Below are 16,701 nucleotides of genomic sequence, written 5' to 3'. Positions count from 1 at the left end.
CAGACACATTTCTGGTTTTAAATTTGGCTTCCCTTTTTGATGCAGGTTACAGGTAAGGCTGGATCAAGTGGCCCTGAGCCATGCCTTAGTTATGCTGCTGTGGACTCCAGCTGCTGTGGGACGAGATCTCCTCAGATGCACTGTGCATTTCTCCTCCACTCCCCTCCACTGCATTTGTTGTCTGTAGTTTGTGACAGCACCAGGCTCAGGCTTGCCCATACAAGATTTTCTGATCAATGGAGTTTCTGCTCTAATTTGGCATTTTTGGAAAGATTTGAATTTTTCTTTGAACAATGAAAAATGATGGAATAAATATATTGCATTCAATTTTCTGGGTTGACTGTTGCAGCTTTATAGTGAAGGTTCTTTTGATTATTGAATGTCTCTCTTCTGTCTCTCTTTTCCTTTTCTTTCGACCCTTTTCCTCCAGCTCCATGCTGTCCCCCCTCTATCAGGACCATGGCGGTTCGGGGTTGTGGCCTCAGACTTCATCCTGCTCCTCTTCCTCTCAGGGCCTTCACCGGCCACTACGCTGCCACCCGCCACCAATCAGCGGGAGCAGCGTGGGCCCCAACCCCACATACTATCATACTGTGTATGACGTTCAGGTGGAGCATTACAGCGAAGTGCCCTTCAGTGGTGGAGGTGACAGCTACGGGCGTCTCTCCAGCCGGGACTCCATGTCCCTCGTTACCAGCAACAATGATCCCACAGTTCCACTGATTCGGCGGAGGGGAGGACTGGTGGATCACCGGGATGTCATCTTGGCACACCAGGCGCACAAGCTGCACAACACACCACAGGCCAGGAGGAAACAATGGGAGTGAGTAAAGCTTGTGTTCTGAGATCAAAATAGGTTGTGAACTGGGAGGACATTTTTCTTCGTTTAAGTTAATCTTGAACTTTTCTCAGGGTTCCTCCTGGGAAAACAATTACACTATATTTTTCCATATATAAGTAATTTTCTTATGTGTCTAAAAATAATCATTTTTTCTGTCATTCTGGTGTGACAAGCTTTAAAAACCACTTTACCCATCAGTCTTGGCTGGCCTGTGTTTCACTGAATTACAAACTCAAATATGACAACACTGAACTCAGAGCTGCGGGTTCTGTTAAAAAGAATATTTTAAGAATAGTAACTAAAATTGCTTTTTGGGACTTATATTATTTACTTTTTTAGTGTCCAAAGGTTAAGACCTTTGACTTTTGATTGAAAATACACCTTGTTTTTTGCATTTGGCACTAATGTTTCAGCCATAATTAGAGTATTCTATCCGAGTATCCTGCTGTTCACGCTGTCAAACCGTAAGTTAATATGCCATAATTTATTATGTTGACTGACTAAAGTATTAATTTAAGAGCCCAGTGTTTTATGTCCTGTTTCCGGGAACAAATGTAGAGCTTAAAACATAATGTAGCTAATAACACTGATGGTAACTGAGGTGTGGAATCAGTTAATCAGCTTCAGTCAACATTAGTACGGTTTCCCTCTGTTCATGTCTTTCCATGCCTGCCTGCCACCCTCATCCTGCTTTCCATAGAGACATTTTTTTAATATTCTGCACACCTGCACGTGAAAAACATAGCTTATCTATTACCTGCCAAACACAGAACTCTGCACATGTTATCTAGAGAGATGGAAAATCCAGAATACATATTTACTATTCTCAGTGCTGACTGCATTAATCATATTGAGGATCTGTCTTATGAAGGTCCCAGTTCTATAATTATTTATAATTATGTGTGTGGTTAATAACTTCTGGATGGTGAGGCACTTTAATTAGTTTTTCACCATGAGATTAGCATTCATACAATCCTTCAATCTCTTTCAGTTCTAAGGTTTCATATATCTGGACATAATAAAAAATCATCAGGTCATTAATAGGTCATAAAATTGGGTAAATATGAGCTCAGATGAACAACAACACACGATATTGTGTATCAGTCCTGATTCTTTCCTCATTTCTTTATATTTTGCTGGGAAAATTGGAAATAGTTCCAGCGATTTATTGAAATATGTGCAATCATAGATGGAAACAACATGCAAGGCAACAACAGTTTGCACAATTCTAATGAGTTTGAATGTCAATATTCATCTGGTTTGGTCTTATTTTAAATAGTTTTAGTTATTGTTTTAATTCTTTTATTGGCCTATTATTGTTTTATATTGTTATTATTGTATTACATTGTTGCTTTTAATGCCATTTCTATATTGTTAAGCACTTCGTGCAGCATCGGCTGTTTGAAATGTGCTATATAAATAAATTTGACCTTTGACCTTGACCTTAATAGGACCACCTTTATTCTTTAACACAGTCTGAGCTCAATTAGACAAGTTTTCTTGTAATTTCTTTAAGTAATCTTCAGTTCTTCGTGCTTCTTTTGATGTTGGCTACCTTCTGTGCTGTTCTCTGTCAAAATGATCCCACAGTAGTTCAATGATATTCGTGTCTTGGCTATGGGGAGTTCAGTCCATGACTGATAGTTTTCCACTGTGTGTTTTTCAGTCCAGATATGGTTTAGTTGAGATCACTGTCATAGTGAAAATGAAGCTGATCTGTAAACACTCACTGTTGCGCCTCTCTCCTGACCTCCACTGTACACGTCAACTAAGATTTGAACCAGAAATTCCACATTAGGATTCATCACTCCATAAGACTTGTTGCCACCGATTTTTAGTCCAGCTCTTGTGTAATTTGGAATACATTAGCCTTTTCTTCCTTTTTCTCTTCCTTAAAAAAAGGCTTCTTGACGTTTTCCTTCCACTGATACCATTAAAAATCAGGCTTCAATGAACAGTGATCAACTGAATGGTCAGAGACATCAATAAAGGTCCTGTGTCAGGTCTTTAGTGGATCTGTCTTCCTATTTCTTAAGGACATGTAGGTAGTTTCTTTCAGACCTCCCACTTCTTTTGTTGTCCACTTGTCCAGATTCCTCAAATTTCTAATGATGTATGCTGCCACCATGGTGAGCTACGCCAGCACTTTGGAAATCACCTTGTTGGTGAAAAAATACTATTCATGCCTGTCAGACTGTCTGATCGTTGGCATTTTTTGTAGACTCAACTAAAGAAATGTGAACAAACTATCTGTTTTTGCAACAGACTGCAAAAAACAAACTTCCTAACGATACAGTTTAAAATGTGTTCTTTCCTAAATTGTCTGTCATGTCTGCCACAACACCAAATCATCCTTTGGGTTAGGAGGCTATTTAATGCTTGAATGATTCATGTGTCAGTGTTAAATGACTAAACAAACAAAGAAACAACCAAAGATTTCTGGTCAGGTATAAGGACTGGATATTATCATTGTTTATTTATTGGGAACTTAATCAAATGCAAAAGCAGGATGTGGAAATACTGAGTACACCTCACGTCTCAGCAGATTGTAGAAGCCACCTTTAGCAGCAATAACTTGAAGTAATCATGAGGTTGTATTTACACTTTTCATTTTAAAACACATGATTCTATTAATGCGATTAGCACTGACAATACTATAATAAAAAAGACATGTAAAACCTTAGAATTGAGATATTTTACACTAAGGATGGAGAAGACTAGTAAACCTGGGAATGCATTAAATGGTCATTCGGCCAACAAGAAAGAATGTAAACATCTGTTACCAGATGGACACATAGCTCTTAGTCCAACATACAAACTGAGGGGATTGTTTTTACTGTTTATATAAAAATGTCTACAGTTTGAAAGGAAAGTCTTAAGCAAGATATTAAGAATATCTTGTCTGTCCCAGTATAGCCTGACCATGTACCAAAACATCTAAATGTTTATTTCATATTCTTTACAAAGTTGTGCATATTAATTTTTGCATTTCTTTCTAGAAATAAATTAAGAGGTTTATGTTTATTTTATTCATCCTTTTAAAATAGAAATAGAAACCAGTTATATGATTTTCGGGGTTACGCTAAATCTGGCACTTTGGCACTACAATTTTGCTACTTGTGCCGTATCTCTCACTTGCAGTCACTGGCAAAAAAAAAGAGTCTGCAGGTTTTACTTGCAATCAAATCCTGCAGCAGCTGATTTGACTGAGTAACACCTTCAGAGAAGAAGCAATCAGTGAAATGAAAGCAAGCGCACTCTTTCGTCACAATGGTTAGAACGTGTTTATGGATTGGTGAAAGGATGACACTCAAATCAGAAAAAAAGATCTTTAATGAGAATTTAGAGGTAACAAAAAGTACTGCCCAGCTGTAACATGAAATTAATCTCAATACGAGAGAAACATGGGGAAAGACACCTAAAAACGTCTGAGGAACGACAGGAGTAACAAGGCACAAGTGAGCTCAATCAAGATAATTACACGGATGGGAAAAGGAACAAGGGAGTGAAGTGAAAACACCAAATACCCATGATCGCCAGGACAAAGGAAGAGCTAAAAATACAACACAAACCAAATATCATACAAGTAGCAAAATTACAAAGATCCTTACTCGCAGTACCACATGGCAGATAATAATTCAAAGCAGTTACTCTAATCATTACCTGACCTGACCTTCTTACCACCCATAAGGCAAAAGTTTCCTTTTTCCATCACATGTCCTTGAGCCAACCAAGTACTGAGATCTGTAATAGAGGCAGAGAGCGGTGACAGACAGGGTCTTATTCTGCCTTTTTGTTTTTTTTTGTTTTTTTGACAGACAAACAGGCAGAACGATGGGCAGGCAGACAGCTGCTGACCCAGTTGCAGATCAGACCAGGTGTGTCAGTGAAGCCTGAGGGGGCGAAGCTGATTTTTATTAGACATGACAGGTTAAAGCCCCACTTACCCTGTCACGCAGTAGATCTGTGGATGGAAAGATTGCCGATGGGCAGGATAGATTTTGTTACCCTCTGGTGCTGTGTGTCTGTCACTCCATCTCTTTTAATGCCAGTCTCAGAGGTAGCGCACGTCTACTAGCTGATCACACCCAAATGGCAAGTAATGCAACAGCTGTATCATCTCGTCTATCCTCTGCCATTACTCCCCTCTAATTGTGACTGAGAGCATGTTTACTGCTTCTGGTGCATCACCTGTCTGCTGGCTCACTGTCTTTGGCATCAGTTCAGTTAAGTGAGTTCATTATTGGCACAATACCGAGTTCCATGTGTTGCCAAAAAAAGATAAAGTCATTCAAATGACACTCCTCAACTGAATAAAAACCAGCAACAGCAAGAGAACCAGAGAAATAGACAGAAAAATAGATGTGAGCTCTGAATAGAAACAGACATGGTTGAATTTTAACACAGCTGTGTCAGTCTACAGCTGTGTCACACACACAGAGCAGAAACTGCAATTCCTGGAATAGTCACTTGGGCCTGGCCCCAAAAGCCTATTGATCCCAAGGGGCTGAAAGATGAATTCAACATTCAGGCAAAAACTGTAGGGGTCAGTCCCAATAGACTCCCATGTTAAAATGTCCAGCTTTACAATGTTAAAAACCACATTTAGAGCCTGATACACTTTTGATCTCTATGGATAGTTATTATAATTATTGATAAGTAATACATCTAACCAATTTTACCAAACAAGCTATTTTACCCATGTAAGGTTTATATATATGCCACATATTTGTATTTTTTGGTCTTAATTTGCAATTTTATCAAATGTTTAGTGGACATTGATGAGCTAAATGAGCTAAATCCTGACCTATATTATGGTGACTAAGGAAAAACTTAGTGGGTCAACAGAACAGAGGGTAAAGACAAATCATGAGGCCTTAAAGTTATTCATATGGCTAAGTTTAGCTAATTATCCATTATATTTCATGATATGCTAGTTTAATTAAATTTTCCAGCACAATAAAGGATTGTTTTTTCTCCAAAGCCAGCTTTGAACGTCAGCTGAGACACTGCCCTGGCCAGTCCCCTCTTACTGTTTGCTGTCACTAGCACTCAGTTACTGTACATGTTTTTTAGGCTCTGACATTGTCTAAGGTCACGGCTTGTTGAGAATGTCTGTGGTTTGAAAACACAAGGCAAAAAGACACAAGGGCAGGGCCCAAAGGAAGAGTTGACAGTTGTATATTCTGACCTATCAAGAAAAACTAAAACATCAGATAAGCTTTTATTTTTGGAATAAAAAAAAGGTCTTTTTTCTTATTTCCGTTGTGTTTTGTGTGCTTTTGCAGCGTTTTTCTTATTGCTGGTGTTTTCTTAAGTTGCAGTCCATTTGGCCTCTCAGGGCCACCATATTGATAGTGTATATCCTGGATGAATATACAGCTTTCAAGCAGGAGAAAAAGAGGAACCACGGACAAGGACATGCAGAAGATCAGTGTGACAGAAAAGGGTGCTAGATATAGGGTGATATGGAGGAGGATGCATCCACTATGATGACCCCCAAAATGACTGCTTTCGGCACAAAGGCACTGAGACATGGACACCCATGTCAAGACTTCCAAAATCAGAACCGACCAAGATGGACATTATAAAGATGTGGGACATTTAGAGTTAAGATTATGTGTAGAAAGAAATTTGAATTACAGTTTATTACTGTTTCATGAGAAACGGTACACAATGAATGATTACTCAGCAGGCTGTTTGTGAGTTTTTAGTCTACAACTGTGACCTAGGTGAAGATCAGACCACATATCATGAGTGTTTCCTTTTCATAGCTGATGGATATGCGACAGTGAATTGGAATTCAGGTCACAGGAATCCAGAGTTTTAACCACTACACCAATAATCATTACTCAGAACAATCATAATTTGCTCTGATTAGCTCCCTGTCTATTAATCAGAAAACTGTTGTTATTCAGAATTTCTACATCTTCAAGCACTCCTTGTTGGTCCTTCCAACAGGATGAGAGGGACGTGACGAAGAGTAGTCTGTAGTGTTCCTCATTAGTATAGGAGACAGGATTTCTGGCTATCATGATCATTATCAGTGTTTGATAAGGAGTGAGTTTTTGCTTTGACCATCATAAAAAGCAGACATCTGAGCAAAAGTATCCGCACTGTTGTTTGGTTCACATGCATTAATCAATAAATAGGAAAGAAAAAATTTAGATGAATATGTAAACTAATTATTAGAAAAGACCTCAACAGTAGACTTATAGCATTGTATAACCTTTTCATCCTTTACACACACAACTCTGTTTGTTTTAATTCCATGTAGGAATATCATGTTTGTTTATCTCTTAAAAAGCAGTCGTTTAATCGATTAATCAAACAGGCATTCAGTCCAGGAAAGTTCATTGCAGCAGCACATCTCAACATGAAAATAATATTTTTAGCAATTCTGTAACCAGATACCTGTGGTGCTGCATTTTCTGTAGGTGACATTAATTATGGCTAATTAAAATCATCTGCCTGCTGCTGTGTAAAGACAGCAGACCGTTCGAGGATAACACGAGAGACTTGTCCCAAAAACGGATACAGTGAAACGTCTATCACCTATAAATCAACATAGGGTACGTTAATAATGCAATGAGTTTTATCTCCATAGACAACTTTAACTTAGATTATCTTGATTATGTGAAGCATCAGTTTAGAACAGATAAGTCTCTCTGTAGCCATGTAACCATGGCTACGGTGTTTGTATCCATTTGTCATTTGCCAATACTTAGCTTTGCCAGATTCTGTGATTTTTCTAGTGATTTTGTGTTTAAAAGGGAATGACAACAAATGGGAGAGCTAATCCAAGTGATTTAACAGTGAAGCTCAAAGCACCAAAATTAAAGTATAATTAAGCACAGAGATGTTTCCAGCCATGTCTCTCTCCTCCTAGATTTCTTCTTATTTCTCTTCTCTGCCTTTTCCTTAGTGGCAGCTATTTGCAGTGCCCTCACGCCAAAGCTGCAACACCATGCCAAAATCTGTCACCCCAACACCACAAACACATACTCATAAATCATTTCGTGTATGAGAGTGTGTGTGTGTGAGATGGTGTGCTCAGGCGGAACACTCTTCTTTCAGGAGCATACTAATAATCTGCCTGCATTTCGATGTAGCTGAGGCCTCGGTCACACAGGCCTAGAGACTCCTGGCACTCTGCAGTCGCTAGGGAAAACGTGTATTCACCATTGGCAAATGGTTGCTGGAGGTTGCTGGTTGTAACTGGATGAAAATTGGTCACAAAGAGGATGCTGCACTAAAAACCTTCTTGCCATTGGTCCAATCACTTGGAAGTTGCTTCTCCTGGAAATGGACAACATTCACTTTCAATGTAAAAGCCTTTTGAAATGTGATAGCTGCAGCGCTAAGGCGTAACTTGTACTTTGAAAATCAACGGTTTGGCATCCTCACCTTTCACAGATACGCCACCTGCTTAATGATTAGTTTGTAGATAATTTGCCATGTGCACACAAATGAGGAAGGACTGTGGAAACCTGCTAGTAACCAAGGCAATGACACAGTTTTTTGGGAGCACCTCTTGGCCAGTTTTGCAGTTGTTACATAAGAAATGTATTAAATATCACATTACTGGCTATTCTCAAAAGTAATGCAGTACATTACTTAATTATTTGCCAGAAAAAGAAATCCATTACACTACTCATTAGATTATTCTTGCTGTATTCTATCAAATTACCTGAAACAATATAAACCTATAGGCTGCAGTCCCACATACCACAACGAATCTCTATCCTAATGAGGAAACACATACAATATGAAAGCCTGACTACAAGCCTGACTGCTCCTGCTGAAGTTCAGGGTCTGGCTGCTGAGCTGAGGTTGGTTGATTGTAGGATGCCAGGAGGTCACTGACAGATCTCTACGTCTGTGTCATTGAGGCTTTAAGAAGTATCTTTCATCCCAGCCGGTTCTGCTCTGTGTTGGCTCTTGCTGTTGCTCTCTCTACATTATGAGTGCTTGGAAGCACCAGGAAGTCCCAGAACATTGAACACAATGAATGAAGCTTGAGCAATCAGTTTCACAGTGACAGCCAGCATCTTCTCACAACCAGTCAGGGAATACATGCTATTCCATGATGACTGGTGGTTGCCAAGGAGTAGCTGACTGGTCTCTAGCTCAATTTCCTTTTGTTCATTCACTTTTAAATGTAATTTAGAGAAGCAATTCAGCACTGAGAAAACAAGCTTAAAATTCAAGATAGAATATGTGTGCAACATTCACATGTAAAAAAATCCAGTTTGTTCAAAATCAAACTAGGGCTAAGTGAAAAAGAGCAATATGTAACAAGTTTTTATCGATTACACAACATCTTGAGTTTTATCGCTCGTTGGAATATGCTATGATAGTTGATCGTCATATATGAAAGCTACAGACATACCACAGCCAAAGCTCTTCTTGATCCTCGCTGCATTCATATTGCAGATAAAAGAAGGACACAAGATATTAATTTACACCAGCGCAGATTTTTGGATTAGCAAAACTGAGTTGTTTGTTGCAACTAAGACACCAGACACCTCCGTGCGACTTCTTTAATGCCATAAAAATCAAACACATTATATATAACCTGAATCCTTCCAATGCCACCAGTGAGTATGATCAGGACGATGATTCCTCCAAAACATATTTGATAAAACAGCAAAGAGCAGCGGTTGGATGTTTTGGAGACGGGGTTATTTGAGGGGCAGATTGTGGATGGATTTTATAAAGAAGGGAAAAAGTCAAATGTACTTCCCCATCCCTGTCTCTCCTTCAGCGGCTGGCTTTCTGTTGAGTTGTATTAGTGCCAACATCAGTCAGTTTGTTACGCTGGCTTGACGACACCACTCTGCTGCCAGCTGCACTTCTGACTGGAGAGTGCACATCATTCATTTAAATTTTTACCCCTATTTTTTTCTTCTACGTCACCTTTTTCCATTCATCCATCCGTCCTTCTCTACCCAGTCTTTTGCTCCTTTTTCCTTCCTTCCCTCCCCTTTGACATTTCATCTGATTTATCACTTCTCAGTGCTCATTTTTCTAACAGTTTTTCTCTATTTCTTTCCTCTCCACTTACTATCAGTTTGTGGATTTGTGTTCTGATTTGATCTGATGGTTTTTGGTGCTCATGTGATGTCACTGAATCTATAAAATACATTAATGACATTTGTCTTCAACCAAGGTTATTATTAGTACTTTCCACAGTTCCGCAGCTACTTCTAATGAAACAAGCTGTGTGAGCTGTATTTTAATCATTACTTTAAAGCGTTTTCACAATTCAGTACACTGACTGCCTGCATCCCTTTCAGCTGTAAAAAGGCCGGACAATTCTCAAGTTGGAAATTCTGTTTATTTGTAAATTACTTTAGTGTTTTTCTGTGTCTCTTAAGAAGCGTTTAAGACTACAGACTACATAAAATCTCTTATCTGACCAACATCAATTTTTCACACATGTAAAAATTGTGTGAATTTTAATTGTGTTAGATTTTAACAAAAGAGGGCTTAGTCCACTCACAGTTGCCAAACTTCACTTTTGCAACTGTAAAGCAGCTGCTTCTGACTTTGTCATGTTTCGGCTGTGTGCAGGCAGGAATCGGACCTAAACGCAAACGGACTACAAACAGGATTGAACTTAAAATGGCAGCTTTAATTGCTGAACAAAGAATGTCTACAAAACCTAATCTGAGAAGACTCTAACAAAACACACACATGGAGAAACACACAGCATGAGGGACAACACGACACTAACTCAGAGAAACACAGGGTTTAAATACACTGGGAAGTAACGAGGGGAATGAGACACAGAAGGAGGGCACAGCTGGGAGAAATCAGGACTGACGAGACAAGGAAGCAAAGTAGGATACACTCACATGAGACACGGACCTTCAAAGTAAAACAGGAAGTAGCACAGGCGCAAACTAGACTAGGGGAGACAGAGCAACTAAGAAACAAAGAGAACAACAACAAAGAGACACAGAGGGCAGCTACTAAATACTCAGAGAACTAAACAGAATACAAGAAGGCCAAACTAAGACACTAGACTATAGAATAAACTGGGGCAACAAAGAACTAAGAGCATAATACAAAAACTCAGAGACACAAGAAACTCAAAACACTGGGTCACCGACCCAGGACCGTGACAGACTTAAGCTTCAGTCACACAGGCCTAGAGATCAGCTGGTAAGCCCCTGGCAACCCGAGTTGCTTGGGTGGTGAGTGATTACTGAAGGTTAAAGGCTGTCCCTGAACAAAATTGGTCACGAGCTTGCTGCACCAAAAACCTAATGGTAATTGCTTTGACCGTTAGCAGATTGCTACAACTGCACATAGTTTTCATAGAAGACACCAAATACTCGCCATTTATTCTGGAAGCTGTAGTGAAACTTGAGAAATTCAATTCTCTTTTATTTTTACAACCACAACAGTCGCCCCAAGGCGCTTATTGTAAGGTAGACCCTACAATAATACATACAGAGAAAAACCCAACAATTATATGACCCCCTATGAGCAAGCACTTTGGCAACGTTGGAAAGGAAAAACTCCTTTTTAACAGGAAGAAACCTCCAGCAGAACCAGGCTCAGGAAGGGGCGGCCATCTGCCGTAAGCGGTTGGGGTGAGAGAAGGAAGACAAGACAAAAGACATGCTGGGGAACAGAGCCAGAGATTAATAACAAGTGTGATTCAGTGCAGAGAGAGTGTATTAAGAAATACTGAGTGAGAAAGGTGACTGAAGATGCATCATGGGAATCCCCCAGCAACATATACCTATTGCAGCATAACTAAGGGAGGATTCAGGGTCATCTGGTCCAGCCAGAACTATATGCTTTAGCAAAAAGGCTAAAGCCTAATCTTGAAAGTAGAGATAGTGTCTGTCTCCCAAATCCAAATTAGCAGCTGGTTCCACAGAAGAGGAGCCTGAAAACTGAAGGCTCTGCCTCCCATTCTACTTTTAAATACTCTAGAAACCAGAGAGTGAAGTGCTCTCAGACTGTGACACAACCCAAAACCCAAAAACATTTGTCTTCAGAATAAAAACTGTCTCCATTTCCAGTTTGCATCACAGTGTCATTATGTCTTTACTGAGTAGTTAGCAAGTGTTTGCAGACAAGCCAGGATCTTCAGGAAAAATTACTGGCAACTACTGCAATCTGTGACCAAAGCAATCCCAAGGACATTTTGGTGCAGCACCATATACCTGTTGCTAACTAGTTTCACACATCGACTAGATGGATGCAAAGAACACACCCTGGTGGTTATCAGTCACTGACAGGTATCTGGACCTCTGTGACTGGAAGCAGTGTTATATCTTTTGTCCCTGCCTGTTCTATTCTTTGCTAATTCTTGCTACTTCTTTCTCCACTTTATGCCTCCTAACAAATGCATATTCAGGGGTCAGCATGTCCCGGAACAGCAAACCGAGCTATTTCACCAATTACTTAAATAGCTTGTATCCTTCTTTAACCATCCGCTTGTTTACTGAAAAGGTTTTCTTTTGAATCTTAAAAACTATTAAAATTAAAAAAACAAAAACATGAAGAAATAAAAGACTAACCATAAACACCATACATAAAAGACTGCTTTAGAAATCTGAAAAGACAGTCTGGTTGTGCTACTGTACACAGTTGTTGCAAACAATGAAAAAATGATTGCACTCTATCTTTTATATCATATCTATTATAGTTTTTAAGTATTTATCTTTCGTGATGTTGCACTGACCGGAGACATCTTTCAATTTCATTGTACTTGTGACAATGACAATAAAGAATATTCTATTCTACTCCCAGATTTCACAGCTTCGGACTCACAAGACCTCCAGCTCACGCTGGGCATATAATCTCTAGAGCTCTCGCAGTCTACAAGCAAAACAGCATGTCTGCAGTGTAGGTAAATTTTTTTAGTTAATTGTATTTTTTTTTTAGTGTGTGTGTGTGTGTGTGCATTGAATCAGGTTTCCCCAAAAAGCTTCCCCTTCCCCAGGGAAAGGTCCAATAGTGGAATGGGACTCATACATGCCTTCACCTCTCTGTCTCAGTCTGCCCCTCTCCTTCTGTTTCTGTTTACATAACCAACATCCAAACCCTCAGTGACTCACCCCACTGTCTATCCTTCACTCTACCTCGACCTGCCAATGTCCACAGACACACGCAGCCTTAACCGCACTAGCAAGTCAGTTTGATCAAAGGGCTGATGTTCCTTTGACTGACAGCCACTCAGAAACACAAGAGGGAGTGTACTCTGGCATGAGGAGTAGGCAATGGAGCACTCAAGTGGGAAGCTGCTGCCCTCTTGTGCCCATGGTGGTGAAGTGTGAAGTCGTTATCAGTGATGTGTGTTTGATTTTATGTGTCCAGAAGAATAAATCACAGCTCTCGTGTGTGTGTGTGTGTGTGTGTGTGTGTGTGTGTGTGTGTGTGTGTGTGTGTGTGTGTGTGTGTGTGTGTGCGCGCGCGCGCTGACACATACTCTGACGTAGATGGGCTCCATGCCCACACAATGGACACGATTTAGGGAAGAGAAAACCTTCTCAGGGTTCAGAGCTGTTGCAGTGGGCTGTGTCTGGATGTGCTCGCGGAGGCAGCAAAGTCAGGGCTTGTGGTGACCCACTAGAGGGCTCTACTCACACCCAATCTTGGAGGAGGGGTTCTAGAGCTCCTGTGTTGTGTGCCCCATGCCTCCACAGGCTCATGTTACAGTCGTGTGAGATTATAATTCTCACTTGAATGTGTGTGATTAATGTTTTTTAATATCACATTTAATACAGAAGCAAACAGTTAAACACAAAATAATGTTCTAGTGAGTTTAAAGCTTCTTATCTCTCACAACACACCGTAGCGCAAAGTTATATGTTTACATATTTTATGCGATAAAAAAATCCAAATGTTTTCATGAAGATGAAATTCTCAGTCAAAAGTGTGAAAGCTGTCACATCACAGAAAACATGTTGCAGCACTGTTACACATGAAAAGATGAAAAGAAAGAAGAAGAAAGATGGTGATGTAGTAAAAGGAAAAGGAGAAATGCAAACAACAGCAGCAGAGAAACCAGAGAAAAGGAAATTCATTACATGTGAAACAGAGCTGATTGCTCTCTACACTAGCTGGACCCTGTTTTTAGGTTTTTGCACCTATTTGCAAAACCTTATGCAACCACAAAGTGTCAGCAGAGGACCATCACAGTATCATCCATGCTGAATCAACACAAACTCTCACTGTCATATTAGCAGCTTATCATTCATGCTGTAAATGGTACAGCTGCAAAAATAAAACATAAAATAAAATAAAAGCTCCGTATTTTCACCATCAGTCCAAGATAAATCAGTTTCATCAATCACATTTGGCTGCTACAATAGGAAGAGTTCAGGTGTAAGATCTAAGGTTTGTAATCTGCAGCAGAGGCTTTATAGTTTTTCTGCAGAGAAAGCATGAAACCTCAGCAATTTCCTTCCCCGAATAAATAGAAGGTTTGGAAATCATTGATTCGTCCTTTATTTTAATGAGGAGGAGTCCACTGGGACGGCGTACACGCTCTCTGAGGATTAAACAGTGCACAAGACAGCAGTTTAAACAAATATCCTCTTTCAAAACACACAGAGGAAAATACATGTACTTCACGCATTAATACCCGCCGTCCTACAATATGGAAACAACAAACCATGTCATGTGACGCCATCTGTCTCGCATTTTTGATCCAAAATTGATAGTTTTTCCACAGTTGCTTTGGCTCACTTCTCACGTTGTTTTTGAAGGTCTCAGCTCTGCCTGCTGTAAAAAAACATAAAAAGCTGAAACTGTCACTTTATTAGGTACGCTTGTTCAACTTCTCTGATCAGCCAATCACGGGGCAGCAATTTAATGCCTTTAGGCAAATAGTCATGGTCAAGATGACTTGATGAAATTCAAACTGAAGGTGATTCAAGTGAGTTTGCTCCCCAGGAAACATGTCTGTGTGGCCACACTGTGGGTCACTTCAAGTGAACTGTGGGGATGTGTGGCCAGGGAAAACCCACAGTGGGCTTCAGAGCTCCTTTCTGTGGGCAACCCATAGTTGGCTCCTCAATAGCAATCCCATATAGGGGCCCAAAAGGACAAAACTCCTGTGGGTTCTGTGTGAGCGTATCCATTTGGGGCCCACATCACACAAGTGTGGATTTGCCCCCTCACACAGGTGGTGTTTTTGTTTTTTTGTTCAACATTCTGACCCAAACATCATACAAGCTGTGGCGGTAATGGACCTTGGGGCACACCTGGGCACCACACTGTTGGGCATGCTGTGAATACACTGCAGCAATAGACCCCACTGTGGGCCTCTCTCTGTGTGGGCAGCTCACAGTGCTACATTTCTTACCAGTACTGTACAACTCACTGTGGCCCATGTATATCTGCCTATAGTGACCCACTGTAGTAGTTTCTATTTCTGCTAAATCCTACAGGCTGGTCCTTTAAGACAGTGGCCTGCCTCCTACATTGTTACCTGTATGAACAACTTTCCACTTCCACTTTTTATACTATTACAGTGGTGGTGCTGTAAATCAAACTGGGGACTCAAAGGTGGAGGATTTTGGCTCTATCCCAGCAGAGGTCAGTGGGAGGATGGTTTATTTGGCTATTTCATCTGCACTGTTTCCATTAGAGCACACTCACATTTTAGCTTGTGAAAACAGGTTTGCCTTTTCAGCAATATTTTTTGTCCACTGAGCTTTAAGTTTAGATGTACTCTCAGAATCATTGTGCTACACATAAATATTATAAAATGATATCCTCTTTGAGGTGATTTTTTTTCTTTTTTTTTCTGCAGAGGAAAAAAAAGGCCCACTTTTTTTTTTGTTGTTGTTGTTGCTGGAAGTCTCCACGTCTGAAATGATTATTGCAGATGCCGGATGTGTGGGTTTTGTTGTGTCAGCCTGGATGGACAGCTACAGCCAACACAGTCAGCCTATCAATTAGCTAATAGTCTTAGTCACAGCTATCTTCCTGTAATGACACAGCCATTTCTCTGCCTGCAGAGAAGGAATTGGAGGGGGTGTGTTTAGTTTTGGGCTACTCTGCATGCAGACATTTGGCATTTGTTTCCTTAGCGAAATTAATGAATTTGCTTTTATCTGCAATCTAAAAGAGCAAAGTGCTAATCTATATAGGGCTTAATTATGGCTCTGTTGCTGACCTGCATTTAGTCATCTCATATGTAAAAAAAAATGGCTTAGATGCTGAGTGTGAAATCTGAGATGTCAGAATTTTTTAAAAGTTGTGTTTTGACCACAAGATAATTTGAATTAACTGGGCAGCACAGTGGTGCAGTGGTTAGCATGGTTGGCACCTCACTCAATAAGGTTCTGGGCTCAAATCTATCAGCCAGCTGGGGCCTTGCTGTGTGGAGATTTTATGCTCTTCTTGAGCCTTTGCCTTCATCCCACAGTTACAACTAATATACACCCTATACATATTAGGTTCATATGTGACTCAGTGGATAGAGTCACACCAATCACAGCTGGGAAAAACTTAACAGGAAGAAACCTCCGACAGAATGGATATTCAATATGTAAAACTTTGAGTGCAAGTTTGTAAGAGACATTTAATCTTTTTGGTGACATTGCATGGATTGCCTTGTGGTTCCAGTTTGTCCAGTTTTCTTTAAACTATTCAGAGATGACCATGAAACACACTTTTTTGACTTGATTTTGTTCCGCTTGAAAAGCATGCTGTAACAAGGATTTTGAAAACTGGTCTGTAGTAGAAATAGTAGCAGTTGTAGCTTTCATTACTGTGTCTCCTTACTGATTTTAACGATCAGATGTTACTGAATTCTGTGACAGTTGAATCCAGTTAAAACTGCAATCAAATCAAATCAAATCACTTTTATTGTCACATCACAT

General features: G+C 40.0%; 1 protein-coding gene across 1 annotated transcript in view; it reads left to right on the top strand.

The window, feature by feature from the left end:
* Positions 1–629: 629 nt before the first annotated feature.
* The window catches only part of cacna1ab (calcium channel, voltage-dependent, P/Q type, alpha 1A subunit, b), a 192,172-nt gene continuing 176,100 nt past the window's right edge, over positions 630–16,701 (top strand). The window contains exon 1 of the mRNA XM_013915592.1: positions 630–823. Coding sequence (XP_013771046.1) covers positions 681–823 — 143 coding nt within the window. The 5' untranslated portion in view covers positions 630–680. The remainder of the gene's footprint in view (positions 824–16,701) is intronic.

This window comes from Pundamilia nyererei, unplaced genomic scaffold (genome assembly GCF_000239375.1).
Source record: "Pundamilia nyererei isolate P.nyererei 1_Seehausen unplaced genomic scaffold, PunNye1.0 scaffold00328, whole genome shotgun sequence".
Classification (NCBI taxonomy): Eukaryota; Metazoa; Chordata; class Actinopteri; order Cichliformes; family Cichlidae; genus Pundamilia; species Pundamilia nyererei.
This window is presented reverse-complemented; position numbering and strand designations above follow the sequence as displayed.